A 15,221-nucleotide genomic window follows, 5' to 3' on the forward strand; every position below is an offset into this window, starting at 1 on the left:
CCTGTTCTGACTCTAAGTAAAAAAGCATGAATTAATCAACAGAAATAACCGCAATCAACATTTTAAACTTAACGATTTACAGTGCATACCAATTTATAAATTTTATGCCCGTTTGAGGCTGCAAAGAAGAAAAAAAAACACTTCCTCCGCAGCGGGGAATCGAACTCGGGTCTCTACAGCGCGGCAGGGCTTCCGTGCTTGGAGTCTGCAAATCTCAGCGTTACGCCACGGAAAGTGTTGTTACAGCATTGAACCTTTTGTGAAAGTGTTTATTTGATGGTTGGCCGTCAGGCTTCACACATTCTATAGTTTATGCCTACATTTTGTAACATTTATTACTAAAATATGAAAAAGTTTCTGTTTTAATAATGTGTTTACACAGATTACTGTAGAAACGGAACACACATGAAATGCGTGTGTTCCAAATAACGATCTATTATTTCCACTCTAAAACTCCAGTCACTCCCAGATAATCAAACAAGGCATGAGCTGGGAAAACTTAGTGAACGTTTTGTGATGGTGGGGGATGGAATAGCCGGCTTTTTGCTGCTTGTCTTAATCGGCACATTTAGAAGACAAAAGAGAGGTGAGAACGGTTTTAAGGTGGGCCGGATCTACGAGTTTTTTCGTAGACTCTGGTAATTCTAGTGTTAAAAAGTTTTCAACTGTGTTCATGTGTTGTTGTTGTTGAAAAATATATTTTAAAGTCAACAGCTAGAATCCACAGTGTTAATTCCTTCATAATTTATAACTTGTGACTTCATGATTTTAGGTTTTCTTAATTTGAAAAGGTTTAACTCTTTTTGCTGTCTTTTCATAGCTCATACCTCTTAGTCCCAGAATCAGCCTGTTCACTTTCCTCTGGACATTCTGTAGCGCTTGTATGTCATATTTTGTAACTCAGAGACCAAACTGTACACAGTACTCCTGGAGAGGTCTCACTAGCGCGTTATGCAGTGCATTTAGAAAGTATTCAGACCTCTTCAGTTTTTACACATTTTCATGTGTTTTCAGCATTATTTTAAAATCATTTAAATACACTTTATTTTAGAAATTTATACAGAATGTTTACAAATTAAAAATGAAATACTGTAAAAATCCATTTGATCCTCTCCAGAGATGTTCAATTGGATTCTAATCTGAGCTTTGGCAGAGCCACTCAAGAACATTCACAGAGTTGTCTCTAAGCCACTTCTGCATTGTATTCTTTTGTTTTGTACTTAGACTGGGCCAAAGGTTCACCTTCCAACCGATCAATTGCCCAAAGTTCCAGAGAGCGCTTGAGTAGGTTTTTATCAAGGATATCTCAGTCCTTTGGTCCATTGAGAACCCTGACTAGTTTCCCATTTCCTGCCCCTGAAAAGCAACCTCATAGCATGATGCTGCTTATACCATGCTGGTTTCCTCCAACCAATTAAGTCTTGGTTATATTAGACCAGAGAATCAGAAAATCATTCGGGTGCAATTTTGCAGAGTCCAGGCAGGCTATCGCGTGTTGTCTGACCACTCTTGCCATAAAGCCTAGATTAGTGGAGTATTGCAGTGGTGGTTGCTCATCTGGACGTTTCTCCCATCTCCAAACAGATTCTCTGAAGCTCAGCCAGTGTGACATTTTTGGTTTAGATTACCTCCTTTACCAAATCCCTTCTCTCCTGATTGCCCATTTTAGCCAGCCAGCTCTTTCATCCTTATCCCATTTAGGACTTATGGAGGCCACTGTGCTCTTGCAACCTCGAATGCTTCTGCATTTTTGTAGCCTTCCCCAGATTTGTGTTTTAAAACAATCCAGTTTCTTAGATCCTCATGAGGTTCCTTTAACCTCATTGCTTGGTTTGTCCTCTGAAATATATTGTCAACTGTGGGACGTTGTATAGACAGGCATGTGAATTAAATTGACCACATGTGGACTCCAAACAAGGTACTGTATATAAACATTTCAGTGAGGGTCAATAGAATAGGACACTCCTGAGCCATATTTCAAGTGTCCTAGCAGAGGTTGTGAATACTTGATATTTCAATTTTTTATTTTTAATAAATTTGCAGAAATACGTAATGTACTGTTTTTGCTTTGTCATTCTGGGATATTGAGTTTTGTTTGATTGGGGTGGGGGGGGGGGGCAATTTAAATACAAAATATTTTTAAAAATAATGATTTTAGCTGCACTCTAATAAAATGTGTAAAAAGTGGATCTGATGGCACTAAATAAACAAACTCCATTAACTTGTGCTCCACATATCGTGATATACTGTATAACCTACCATCCTATTAGTCTTTTTGATCGCTTCTGTACACTGTCTTGATGTATATAATGATGAGTCACATAAGGGGTACTTTGAAGTTTCAGACTTCCTGTTGTTTGTTTATTAAAAAGAGCAGTGCCCCAGTACTGGGACCTGAGAGACCTCACTTCTAACATGACCTAATTCTGAAAAAGTTCCCCTTGACTTAATATTTTAATTCCTCTGTTGTTGGCAACATATACCCCATTTGCACATAACTCCTTAATGTAAATCCCCGCTTGTTTTTGTTTGATCACTAACCTTTCCTGTGGTTCCTTACTAAAATTCTTCTGAAAATCAAGATAAATAATGACAAATGCACCTCTCTGATCTTATGCTTTTTGATTCTTCTTAGAATTCCAGCATATTAGTGAAACATTACCATCCCCATCTGAAACCATGCAGTCTATATGCTAATTGTACATGTTTGTGACGTGTGCTGCTTATTCATTTCTTTTTAATTGTTTCCATTAATTTCCCTGTGATGCACGTTAAACTTACTGGCTTATAGACTCTTGGATCAGCCCAATCACCCTGTTTTATGCAGTGCGATAATATTTGCTAACATTCAGTCTTTAGGAATTTCCCCAGTTTGCAAAAATATTTGAAAAATATGTGTCAACGGTTTATACAGATAGATAGATAGATAGATGTGAAAGGCACTATATGATAGATAGATAGATAGATAGATAGATAGATACTTTATTAATCCCAATGGGAAATTCACATTACCTGGTCATGGTGATTTTATTAGATTTTAACCTATTTTTAAGCAGCACCTTTCCCTCTACAATTTCCAAATCACTAAGTACTTTTAGTAGTCCACATTACTTTTGGGAGGTTAGTGACTTATTTGCATGTATAAATTTCAGTAAAGTGCAAGCTCAAATCATTTCCTATTTAGTTGTCTGTATTTTGTAGCTCACCTTTACCATTCCTAATTAATTTTACCACCTTGTTTACTACTGACATGTTGAAAAAAAATAACCAATATCACACTTAAACATCTAGAAATTATTTCCATAGAGCAATAGTCACCAACTTTATTAAACACTAGACAAAGAGCCCGTTTCGACAACGTAAGATGAAACGGGCACGAGTGGAATAGTAATAAGTATAAGCACCACAAACCTGATATAGGTGTATTGAATGAATGCGTAATTAGGCCTCGAGCTGTAGTCGAAATCGCCTTTCAGGCCTCTAGAGCTTTAATCGAAGTCGCCTTTTCTGTTTGAATTTTCGCGGCCGTAAATCCGCCGCCTGCCGCGATGTCGGTCTCGTAAGGTTTTTCGGGCAGCTGCGCAGAAGACATCTGCGCATTCGGCTTCGGACGTGCGCAGAAGGCAACTGCGCATCACGGGACAGAAGGACAATCCCGACCACTTTTATATAGTGAGATGACAGAAAGGGGTTATGGACTATATTATTTGTGCCAGAGGAGGTTTCAGAAGTAAAAGACATACAAATATTCTTTAACAAAACATACTTACTCTGGTTTTCTTTTTTTAACCCCTAAAACAGAAACATGATCATGTATTTGTATTCTTCATTTTTAAGAAAATTAGAAACGTAATATAATATGTATAATAATTTTCCAGTTAACACTTTTTTTCTTTTTGAATAACAGCAAACGCAACAAGATCCAATACCCAAATGACCACGTATACTGCAAATGGACCACAATTAACCATACACCACAGAGCTGGACAGGTAAACTTTCATCTTTAAGAATATTTTTTATTTTAAAATATTTTAATTTCATTTTATTTTTTTTAATCATTCATTCTGACAGTAAATGAAACGTATGAAGTTACTACAGTTTTAAATAAGTACAAAATGTGGAAGAAGAATATAACCTATTCTCATAATGTAAACTTTTTTTTACTTTTAGTCACTTCATGCATTCTGTGTACTTCTGTCTGCTCCAGAATCTCAAAAGACATGCAGATAATGTTGACTGTAAATGGGGCCAGTATTAGTGTATACCAGATTGTCTTTGAATGTGTTCTGTGATTTACTGGCATCTCATTCAGTGTATGTTGCTGCCAAGCAACCAGAAACACTGGTTGTTTTTTTGCTCTCTCATAATCCTTTAGTAGAACTAATAAATTAAAGAAGTTTGGGAACATAAAGAAAGACAATTGAATGAATAATCATTATCAAGGTTAATCAGGTTTGACCAATTGTGCCCATTTTCCTTCTTTCCAAAATACGTTTCTCCACACTCCGCTTTCATTCTGTGCATCTTCAATGAAAATGCACATGCTTCTAATTAAACTTTTCCATTCAATAAAATTCCAACTACATGTTGTGGCACTTGAATATTTTTCAAGAAAATATTAACCGTATTGAAGTTTCAACAAACTTTGCTACAGTTTCTGTCAAGCATCGTCGTACAGTTTCCACAAATAAATAATTGCTTTTGTTGCATGCAGAACCGTCACAACAGGACATCATTTATGTAAAGAAAATGCCCTGCTTCGGTCAGGCCATGCACTCAAAAGAGTTCTTGCCAACATCTATTTTTACCCCTACTGCACAATAATAATCTAGTAACTGTCTCCTTCTCTTACTAATCTCAATTTGATCATTCATACATTCTTCTTCAGGCCTTTTTTTCCAGCCACACTGGATTATTTCCTAAAGCCTCTTTATTTCTAACTTTTAATTCAAATGTTGTGCCTGCTTATGTGAATCTTGCATGTTTTCCTTCAAGAATGCCAGCTGTCCTCTTGTAGTTTAAAAGCCTTCATTTTAAGTAAATTAGAAACTGCAAGTTGGCCTCCCTGTAGGTATGTGTGCGAGTGTGCCTAATAATGGAATGGTGTCCTGTCCAGGGATGATTCTTGACTTGTACCCAGTACTTTTTGGATGGGCTCTGGCCCTCCAGGAACTCTGAAATTGATTCAGTGGTCTTGAGAAAGTTAAAATGTTCCTTCACCTGTATACACTTCCAATTGTACAAAAATAACACATCCATCCATTAGTTTAAAAAGCTTTGCCCCACTATTCCATTACTTAGTTGGCATTCAGTGGTTGAAACCTAAAATTCACAACTTTATTTCTCTCTTTTTGTACTTTGCAGGAGACTTCACGCCCTGTTCATCCTGCACCACTGCCAGAAGCTCCTGTACCCCCTAGACTACCACCTGAAGCTGCCAGTACTTCTGCCCCTCAGAAACCCCAGCTGAAACTGGCACGAGTACAGAGCCAGAATGGAATTGTCCTGTCTTGGTGTGTTGCAGAAGTTGATCGCACATGTGCAGCTGTTGACAGTTACCATCTGTATGCTTATCATGAAGACCCCAATGCCAGCTCAGCCTCTCAATGGAAGAAGATAGGTGAAGTGAAAGCCCTACCTCTTCCAATGGCCTGCACTCTAACTCAGTTTGTTTCTGGAAGCAAGTACTACTTTGCTGTAAGAGCAAAGGATATTTATGGAAGATTTGGACCATTCTGTGACCCACAGTCCACAGATGTCATTGCAACCCAGAACAGCTAGAACTTGATAACTAAATATCTTTCAAAATACTTTTGTAGCCTTCTTGATTGAACGAATTAATAGCTAGAATATAGTCAGAAAGGTATCAAAAGGACAGTTGGATTTTACAGTTCACTATGGGATTCATTAGTTTACCTCTCATGCCAATATTCTAACGCCTTCAAAAAAAGACATTTCCTTAAAGGGATACATTTTAATCTGTGTTTTGTTCCTTTGGCATCAAGGGCCTTTACTTATGTCAAGGGAGTTAAATTCTTCATGCCAAGAAGCCTTGTGTCTCAAAAGTTTATGTACATTTTTCCCTGCAGCCAGAGCCACCGGGGGAAAAAAATCATCTGTGTTAACAGGTTGTGATTTGTGATTTATTTGGACTGTCAATTTTGACAAAGCTGAAAAACTCAAATAAAACGTAGACCTGCATTTCCCTTAATATTTCATTTTTTGTTGGCAGTCAAACATTTTTGGGTGAAAAAATAATCTAGGTATCTACTCATCCCTGTTACTTGTATTACTGAATCACTCGAGCCTCTTGTGTCAGTATTCGACTTGGTTCTTACTCTAAACATTTGGTTTTTTTTTTAATCCCAATTGCTGAATCTGGTTGTGGTGATTCCAGGTTTGGCACTTTGGCTTATACTGTACAAAGGGGGCTTTGGCTGTATTGTCATTCTGCATATGTAAGTAGTAAAGAGCTTAATATTTTTATTGAAAGAAGTAAGTTAAGTTTTCTGAGAAAAGCCTCTTTACCTGCATGGTGTTTGCTTTGTTTACCAAGCAAAAAATGAAAAAAAGGCTAACTTTAATCCTCTCTTGTTGTGGTTTTCCCTTGATGGAGTTCTAAACAATATTGATGTGAATCTGGTGTACACTACGTTGTTTATTTAAAAAAAAATAAATTTCTTCACACATGTCTGGTAACCAGACAACTTGAAGTTGTTATATGCTTACAGCAGAGGAATACATGTTCATGGACCTTAGTTAGGAATCCTCTCCTTTTTTATTTTTTAAATTTTCTTCATTTCTTTCAATAAACAAGCTAAAAATAGTTTTTCCCTTTTTCCTGTGTATCTTTTACAGTTTGCAGTTCTCCTTTTTTTTTTTTTTTTTATAGCCAGGCTACATTATTTCTTAAAACTGCTTATTGCTGAAATTTCAGGCATTATCATAGCTCATATTCACCTTTGATGTCTTTGTAACAACAGGAAATACAAAATCCTGGCACTTCAGTTGTGTTAACACCGTATTCTGCTCATTGTCACAGTATTTTCAGGTTGACCTTTTAGGGTTGTCAAAGGATGCAGCATTAGTGTCCCCATCAGTCAAAAAGTGCATTCTACGAAGAGTTTGCTATAGCACTACTGGCACTACTAAAAGTTGAAGAAATAAACCACAAATGAATCATTTTTGTTTTTGTTGCAAATTTAAGTAATAGTGAAGACTGGATAGAGGGGGATTTGTCATGGAGTACTTAATAGTTGGGCAGTTGTCCTTTTATTTTTGCAGGTCAAAGTTAGTAACATAATGTAGACTTAGTACCCCTAATCTAGTTATTCTAGCTACTCATAGATGTTCACGAGGCTAATTTTCAAGTTTAAAACAAAAAGTATTGTTTAGCTTTGTTTAGTAAGAGGTAGTTTTTTTGGAAGTTCTTCATAGTTCCTGTCTACTGTTTAAGTTATCATTTTTTATATATACAGTATATAGAATCGTGCATCCATTTTCCCAAGGCTGCTTTATATCTGTAAACAATACTATATAATCGTAAACCGACCCTAAGAGGTCTTGTGCTATGGAATGCTATTTTTATTTATTTTTTAAAATTATTTTGCCTCACCAGGTATTTTTGTCAGTCATCTGTGTTCTGTCAAACCTTCAAGACATTTGACCAGTTGTGATCCTACTGACGTTAAACTTGACATGATGCTTTGTTAATTGCTGTTTGGGGCATTTAAAGGATTTTTGTGAGGATGACATGAGAGAATAGACTGAGCAAAATGAGACTGGAGAAAGAAAAGACTTGGACTCAACCCCACACCCCTGGATTTATTGAAACAAATTAGTAAAGAAGAAAACTGCTGGCTTTTCGTTAACTTGCGTTGCTGCTGACAGCAAACAGATCGTCATCTTTCAGAGGCAAAAAAGAGGAAAATATACAAGTTGGTGTAACCACACTCAAGGCAAAAAACTGAAACAGTTTGTGGTAAAGTGAGGTCCATGGCTGATTGGCACCTTTTAAATAAATAATCATCTTCAGGTGGGGACATGATAGCAAGGCAAGAGTAGTTCCCATGCACAATGCAGTCCTGCACTTGACGCCACCCTAATTGACACTGGGAGCTGCCGATTGCTGCATTGGTGCTACATCCCCATTATAAATAGGGAAGTGTGAATGCGGGAGAATCAAGAAGAAGAAGAGAATGGAGGTTAAAGGGAAAGAGCGTGAAGGCAGGAGGTGGAAGGAACCTGTCTGGGGAGCAGGTGTGCCCAGAAGCATGAACGGCTCACTGCAGAAGACCAGCAGTGGTGGTCGAGGAGGCTTGGGAGGAGAGCGCTAATGTGAGCACCATGGCTGTTGGGGACCCAAGCCTAGGTCCGGAGAAGGAGCCTTACTGTAGCCATGTGACAGCAGAGACCCGGACCTGGGGAAGGTCAGCTGTGCCTGTTGAGGCGACTCCTGTGCTGCAAGGCCCGTGTGGGATAAGCAGAGGAGCTGCTGATTAAAAGAACAATGCACTGGGATTTTAGGAAGGACACTTTTCTGCCAGCTGGTTTTAACCTCGTTTTTAACGGATTGTTTGAATGATTTTAACCTCCACCTCACCTTTTGTTTTCAATTGGATTATTTATTTACTGAACTTCCTTGAAGCACTGCACTTTTTGGACACTTTTTTTAATAAAAGCACTGAGCACTTTGCACATTCACCTTGCTTCGTGTGGTGTCCTCATTTGCTGAGCTCATCCCTCAGAAATGTTATCAGTGGTGGTGGCGGGTTCAAGAGGCTCCTGGTGGCACCTGGTAGAGTGGAGCCGACCCACACTGTTGCACAGTTAACTTGGAGCTGAAGTCGCACAGAATGTTTCTCCATTTTAAGTTTGAGTTCACAAATTTGCTAATGCTTTTGAAATGGAGATTTTTGAAATATTAAAACTGTACAGCACAGTCTTGTCAAAAATACCTAAATGAAAATTGAGTTGTCTCGACAATTTTTTTTAAAGAATAAGTGTGCCACATTTCAATAAAATTGAACAGCTTGAGAGGCCAAGTTGTTTCATGTGGAAAAACGGACATGACAATAAGTTCTTCACGTTATATGCAAAAGCCCCTAAAAAAAAGGCTTTAAAGTCCAGCATTCTAAACTCTGTGCTATATTAGCCAGGCGGAGGAAAGTAAGATAGTGTAAATTTTACGTTCCAAAGTATTTCTATACATAAAGATGTTCTTAGTTGCTTGAATCTTGCTCATGTCTTTTTTTTTTTTTTTTTTTTTTTACCATGTTACTGATGTCAGAAACCTTGTGTTCATAATGTTGCTTGGTTTGAAAGAAGTCAAAATGAAATCAACAAACTTTGTCTGCTGCATGCTTTTTGAAGATTTCCTTTTTTTTTTTTTAAATTTGGGACCAGTGAATGAATTATCGACATGCAGCAAATGACACAAGTCTGAAAATTATTTTAAGATATGCACTCACTAAGAAAATTAGGACCACTATACTAATAGTGGGTAGGGTCTACTTTTGCCCTCAAAACAGCCTCAGTTCTTTGTGATATGGATTCTATAAGATGTTGGAAACATTCCTTAGGGTTCTGGTCCATGTCTAATCAGAAGTTTAAAGAGATACTGTACCATCTGATGACTATCACGGCACATGGAAGGAAAAGCAAAAAACAGAAGGATATTGTGTATGTCATGCTAGAGACCAATAATTACAGGTGTGCTGTCACAACTGATATTTGGACCGAAAACTTGGAGAAAACCTCTTTTAATATCTGCTTGCATCCATTTTATTAATAAGAGCTACAGTCTGGTGTCAAGGGTGATTTTTGCGACCCCAAAGTAGGCTTACAGGGTCACTCGAACAGGTCTGTGGAGACAAGATGGAACTCTAATTTCAATATTTTGGATTCCGTGTTACAGCAATTCAAAGATTGGCCGCATCAACAAAGAGATACAACTGTGGTCTCATGTCTGAAACCGTTCAAAGATGTGACGAATGATTTAGAATTGGGTATTACAGCGTCTCAAAGAACATGTCAACAAACTGTTCTACACCAACTCTTATTCACATGCTCTACAAAGTAGCGATGTTTCTCAGCTCAAAGCTTCTATTTCTGTATCTTTTATTTAAGAGGATCGCTTTTGCTCTATAAAAAGTTCCCAGTGTTCCATTTTAACGCTGGTAAGATGGCCCTGCAGAGATCTGGTGTCCCCTTCCTCAGCTTGCGGTTGAGCTTTTTCTGGAGTCCTCTGCAACTAGACAAAGAAGCACTCCTCTTTTATGCCCAACATTTTGGGCTCTAAAGTTCTCGTCTTGAAGTGAGGCATCTTCCCAAACCGGGCTCAGTCACTGGCATATAACTTGGATTGGAAGATTGGATCTTAGGCCCTATAAAAGTTTGTGAATGTTTCTCTCTATATAGAGTGGGGGGGCTTCCTTCTCCAAAGAGACAGAAGAGATGTGCCCACCTAGTTTGAAAGGAAGCTGTAATGTTGGTATCCTCCATAATGTTTAGGACAAACCCATTTCTCTTCAATTTACACTTATGCTCTACAGTTTAAGATTACAAATTAAATTGAGACCTGATGAACGTGCACATTGTTGGCTTTTCTTTAAGGGGGTTTCCACTCATGTTGGTCACACCACGTAGAAGTGACAACACTTTTTATCTACATGGTCCTCCCATTGCAGGGCACCATGTTTGGGACACAGCAATGGCAGGTCTATTAAAGCAGTTATATTTAGGACTTTGTCGCATATCTCTTGTATGCAATGCCTGCTGGAAGTCTGTGATTCATAGACATCAATGGTGATGCTGTGCCAAGCCTCTCATTCAGCCATCTTCAGCTCCTACTTGTTTGTCCCTTTAAGTTTTCTCTTCATCATATGGAAGGTCTGCTCGATTGAATTGAAATTGGGTGACCAGTTTGGCCATTCAAGAATTTTCCTTTTTTTTTTTTTTACTTTGCGTCCTCCTCCACCATAATCTATCATTGGAGGAGGAGCGAAAGCTTTAGATTCATCAAAAATTTCGATCTCCAGTTTTCAACGGATCTCGACGTTTTTGGGTCTCCCGGATACCAAAAACCTTGAAATCTCGATGATGGGTGTGTGTCGCGTTTCTTGAGGATGGTCTAGAGCTAAAATAGCTGGACAGAAAAAATACCAAACTCAAAACTTAAGTCTGTCATGAGATGACGATGTGTTGATTTGTTTTTGAGCCAAATCGTGCAAGAGAAAGAGACACTCTAGAGGAACCCTCAAATACTGTAATTATGCAGTTACTTATGAATTCTTCTTCTCATTTGCTATCGTAGTGACCTGTTTTATGATCAGAAAGATTAGCATCAGACCAGTCAATAATTACTGAAGTGTTATACAATAGTTTGAGTAACTTGGTTCCAATAGTGCAAAGCCCACTGACGCTCACATCTGAATTTTCTAGCTTTGACAAACTCCTGTGTTGCCTCAGCACGATGTTTGAATCATTATCAACGTTGAGCAGTGAGTTTGCTGGAGTGGGTACCCCGATCTAATTCACCCAAGGATACAAATACACAGAGGCCTCAAATGAACCCAAAAGATGCATTTAGGGATCTAAAGGGCTCTCTCAGTTCACATCCTAAACATTATAGTTTATGAGTCGACCATCACAAGATGGCTGAACAAATGCAGTTTCCATACAAAGGTAGCACCTTCTCTCAACAAGTGTACGACAGCACAACTTGTATCTGATTCTCAATAAATCACAACAATCGGCCACAGTACTCTGCAGAAACGAGATCACAGCAGAGTTACAGATGTTATGCATTCTGTCATGTCTGGAAAAACTAGAGAAAGCGTCAGTACAACAGTTAACATTTGGACAAGTGGCACACATTTTCTAGCTGCAGACTTCATTTACACAGTCGCAGTTCAATCCTCTGACCAGCAGCCATCTAGTTTGATATCCCCAGTGACTTCGTCAGACCAGTCTGTGACTCACTTTGATTGTTTTCTTAAGTCATAAAGGTGGGCTTGTGTGAGTGTGTGTGTGTGAGCTCACAACCAACCAGTGCTCACTTTGAAAAGGGTCGATTCGGTCCCAAACAAGGACGTGTGCTTTGGACCATGCAAACAGAAGAGGCGTCTGATGTCTTGTGTTTGTCATAACACTGCAGATTTGTAAAATGAAAGCTAAAGGGCCATGATGTTGGATGGACTCACCAGTCTCACGATATTTGAGAAATGTGAAAGTGTGCTGAAAAGTCTGCACGGACTTGTGTATTTTGTCATCCCCTGCACTTGCTAGTCGTTGAATCTGTCATCCTCAAGACAACAAAATCCAGCAACTGCTATTGTTTAAGTCTGATATGCCCTCCGGGCCATGAAGTCTTCTCCTGTGGCTTAACAAGCTAATAAGCACAACAGCAAATTTACAACTGAATGGCTGAGAAAGAAGAACTGACGACGTGGAAAGTCTTGGTAGCCCACTGTGATGCTGGGGCAGGAGTTTCATAGAAGACTCTGCTTAAATGAATGTTCACAAACATCAAAGTCTGCTTCATCATCCAAGTTGAAGGAGGTTCTGGAGATAATGAGGCACAAATAAGGACAAATTATAACCTGTAGTGTTGTTTTATTACAGTATTTGTGGCTTAGGACTTGGTGAGGAGAGGATTGGTGTTAGTTATGTACAACCATAGAACGGACAGATGGTGGAAATTGTCAAATCACTCTATAGTGCCTTGCAAAAGCATTCAGTCCCTTTATCAGCTTTCATGTGATGTTGGCTTACAAATCTCACACATTGGTTTGATATACTGTATTGCATTATAATAAAGGAATCAAGCAGGAATCAGTAACCCGCCAATACTGTAACAATTATTTCAAAACAATTCCACATATCATGGTTTTAATATTTATATTTAACAAGAACAGGACATCCTTTCCCATCTGTTTAGGTGGTTTAGAAGTCGTCCATTCGAACAGTACAAGGTGATATGCTAGCTGGGAAAATTCATGTAATTGATTGTTCATTTAGCCCCCCAAAATGCCCTCATTTTCCTCAAGTAACCCCAAAGTGTTAACTTTTCTCAAGAATCATTTCTTAGCTGCAGCACCCCATTTCTTTTAAGACTTCTCAGCAGGACTCTGACAGATTCTAGCCAGCACTTCAGGGCCCGATTGACCTTTAGAGACCCTAAGCACTTAAAGGATTCTGGTGCCTCTATATATATCTAATTCAGAATATAACCAACTAGCCTACCCGCGGCGTAGCATACGTCACATAATTATTTATTGATGGGTGAACACTTCCTGAAAGACACAGTTGTCCAAATGGGGTGGGTTTGAGGATATGACTGTAAGTGAATGAAAAGATGGAACTCTGGAGAGAGCAACATACAAATGTCCGTAACTGAAAACTGGAGGACCGCGGCCGCACCCCCACCTCCCAGAGCCAGGGATGGGGCTGGACGGCGCTCGGGCGCAGAGGGCGGAACGGGGGGAGAGGGGAAGGATGCTCACCCCGCCCCGGCCCCCCCGCCTCTCCGAAGAGGGGGCAGGGAAGTGGGCCCGAGAGGTAGCAGAGACGAAAGTGACTGAGGCGGTGTTTGGTGAGTTGTTGCGTCCAGGCACATGAGCAAGCAGTGCCTTGAGAGCCTCTGTCGTTCGTATCCCATAGTCGGGCGACTTGGTGGATTATATATAGAAAAGCAGCCGGAACCGAAAAGAATAATGAAAGGTCAACGTGGCTGAGAGCTGCATGTGGACTGTTCTTTTCGATTACGACGCACGACCATACACGCTGCATACAGCGATTCGCATCCGCGATAAACATGCTTCTTCTTAGATGGTTCTGCAGGAACACGGCAAATGTTTGTCTACAAAAATTCATATCATACTCCTTATTCCCCGGCCCACATCCACTCTCTCTGTCGAGACATTCACACTGCCTACTCATGTGCCCGGACGCAACAACTCACCAAACACCGCCTCAGTCTCTTTTGTCTCTGCTACCTCTCGGGCCCACTTCCCCACCCTCTCTCCAGTACACTCCACACTCCACAGTACATTGCGGTGAATGCTGGTAACAGTCAGGCGGGCGGGCAGGCGTTCTCGTCCCATGGTCTTAGAGTTGGTGGGCGTGGCTCTGTCTTGCATGCTCCATGGTTGTCTTGCGTGCCTTAGTCGTGCCTTAGTGAATTTTATATATATAGATAATAAACTATTTAATAAAATTTGATTTTTTGAAATGAAATTGTATATACACAACTCTATCCATCGATAGTATTGATAGCACTGCATGTGTCTACAGTAATAAGAGGAATCAGTGTGTGTAAATTCAAAACACATGGCATTAAAACTATTTATTTTGTTTTCAGGTAACATTGTCGTACAAAATGAACATGTTTTTCAAATTATCATACAAAATGTGTGCAAAATGTTATGCTCTGTATTATTGCATGTCTGGCACCGCTGCGCTGCACTCACTCTCAATGGACGACCAGGACACGAACGATCGCGTGAGCCTCAGAGGACTGTGTGGCAGTTACCAGATTCTCATTTTGTTGTATTCTTAAAATTAATTTCTGACCTTAACCTTTATTATTACTGCTTGTAAAACCATGTGCTAGTTATTTAAGTTATATTAAATGTTTGCCTATATATTAGTGCACAGTCTATGGGAGGTTCTTATAACCCTCACATGCTGAATTGAATTGCTATTTTCTAACTGTTTCTCGTTCCTCTGACCACAGATTAGTCTCAGTTAGTGACCTGCCTTGCCGTAAGTATGACATGGGGGGCACACAGATTCAAACCGAGCCTTAATGTGCCTAATAGTATGTAACACAACGTGCTCTAGTGAATCTGGATCGCTGTATGTTAAGAGCGTACTGAAGACAAAGTAAGCCATCTTTAAGTATAAAAAACAACTGAAGTTTAACAAGAAATGCTAAGTTTAGAGAAGAGACATTTTTTCCAATTTTTTGCCTACGTGTGTAACAACCTTTTTTCTTTATTCTTGTGTGGACTGTTTTTGAATTTTACACTAAACCTTTTAAAATGAACTTTTGGACTGAGAGATTTCTTTTGGCACACGTTTGACCCGTGCTTGATCCTGCCTTACTTACCAGCAGCTATTATTTTTATTATTGTATATATGTATTGTCACACACGTGCGAATAGGAGGAACCTGAGTAGACCGGAAGAAGGTACTGTAATTCCACGCCAGGCCAGGG

General features: G+C 39.3%; 1 protein-coding gene across 2 annotated transcripts in view; it reads left to right on the forward strand.

Annotated features, from left to right (window-relative positions):
* atf7ip (activating transcription factor 7 interacting protein) overlaps positions 1 to 6,826 on the forward strand; it is a 180,254-nt gene extending 173,428 nt beyond the window's left edge. For both annotated transcript variants that reach the window (XM_028815380.2, XM_028815381.2), the window contains exons 14-15: positions 3,908 to 3,990; positions 5,366 to 6,826. In XM_028815380.2, the coding sequence (XP_028671213.1) occupies positions 3,908 to 3,990; positions 5,366 to 5,782 (500 nt within the window). In that variant the 3' untranslated portion in view covers positions 5,783 to 6,826. The remainder of the gene's footprint in view (positions 1 to 3,907; positions 3,991 to 5,365) is intronic.
* The last annotated feature ends 8,395 nt before the right edge of the window (positions 6,827 to 15,221 follow it).

This window comes from Erpetoichthys calabaricus, chromosome 12, assembly GCF_900747795.2.
Source record: "Erpetoichthys calabaricus chromosome 12, fErpCal1.3, whole genome shotgun sequence".
NCBI classification, from domain to species: domain Eukaryota; kingdom Metazoa; phylum Chordata; class Cladistia; order Polypteriformes; family Polypteridae; genus Erpetoichthys; species Erpetoichthys calabaricus.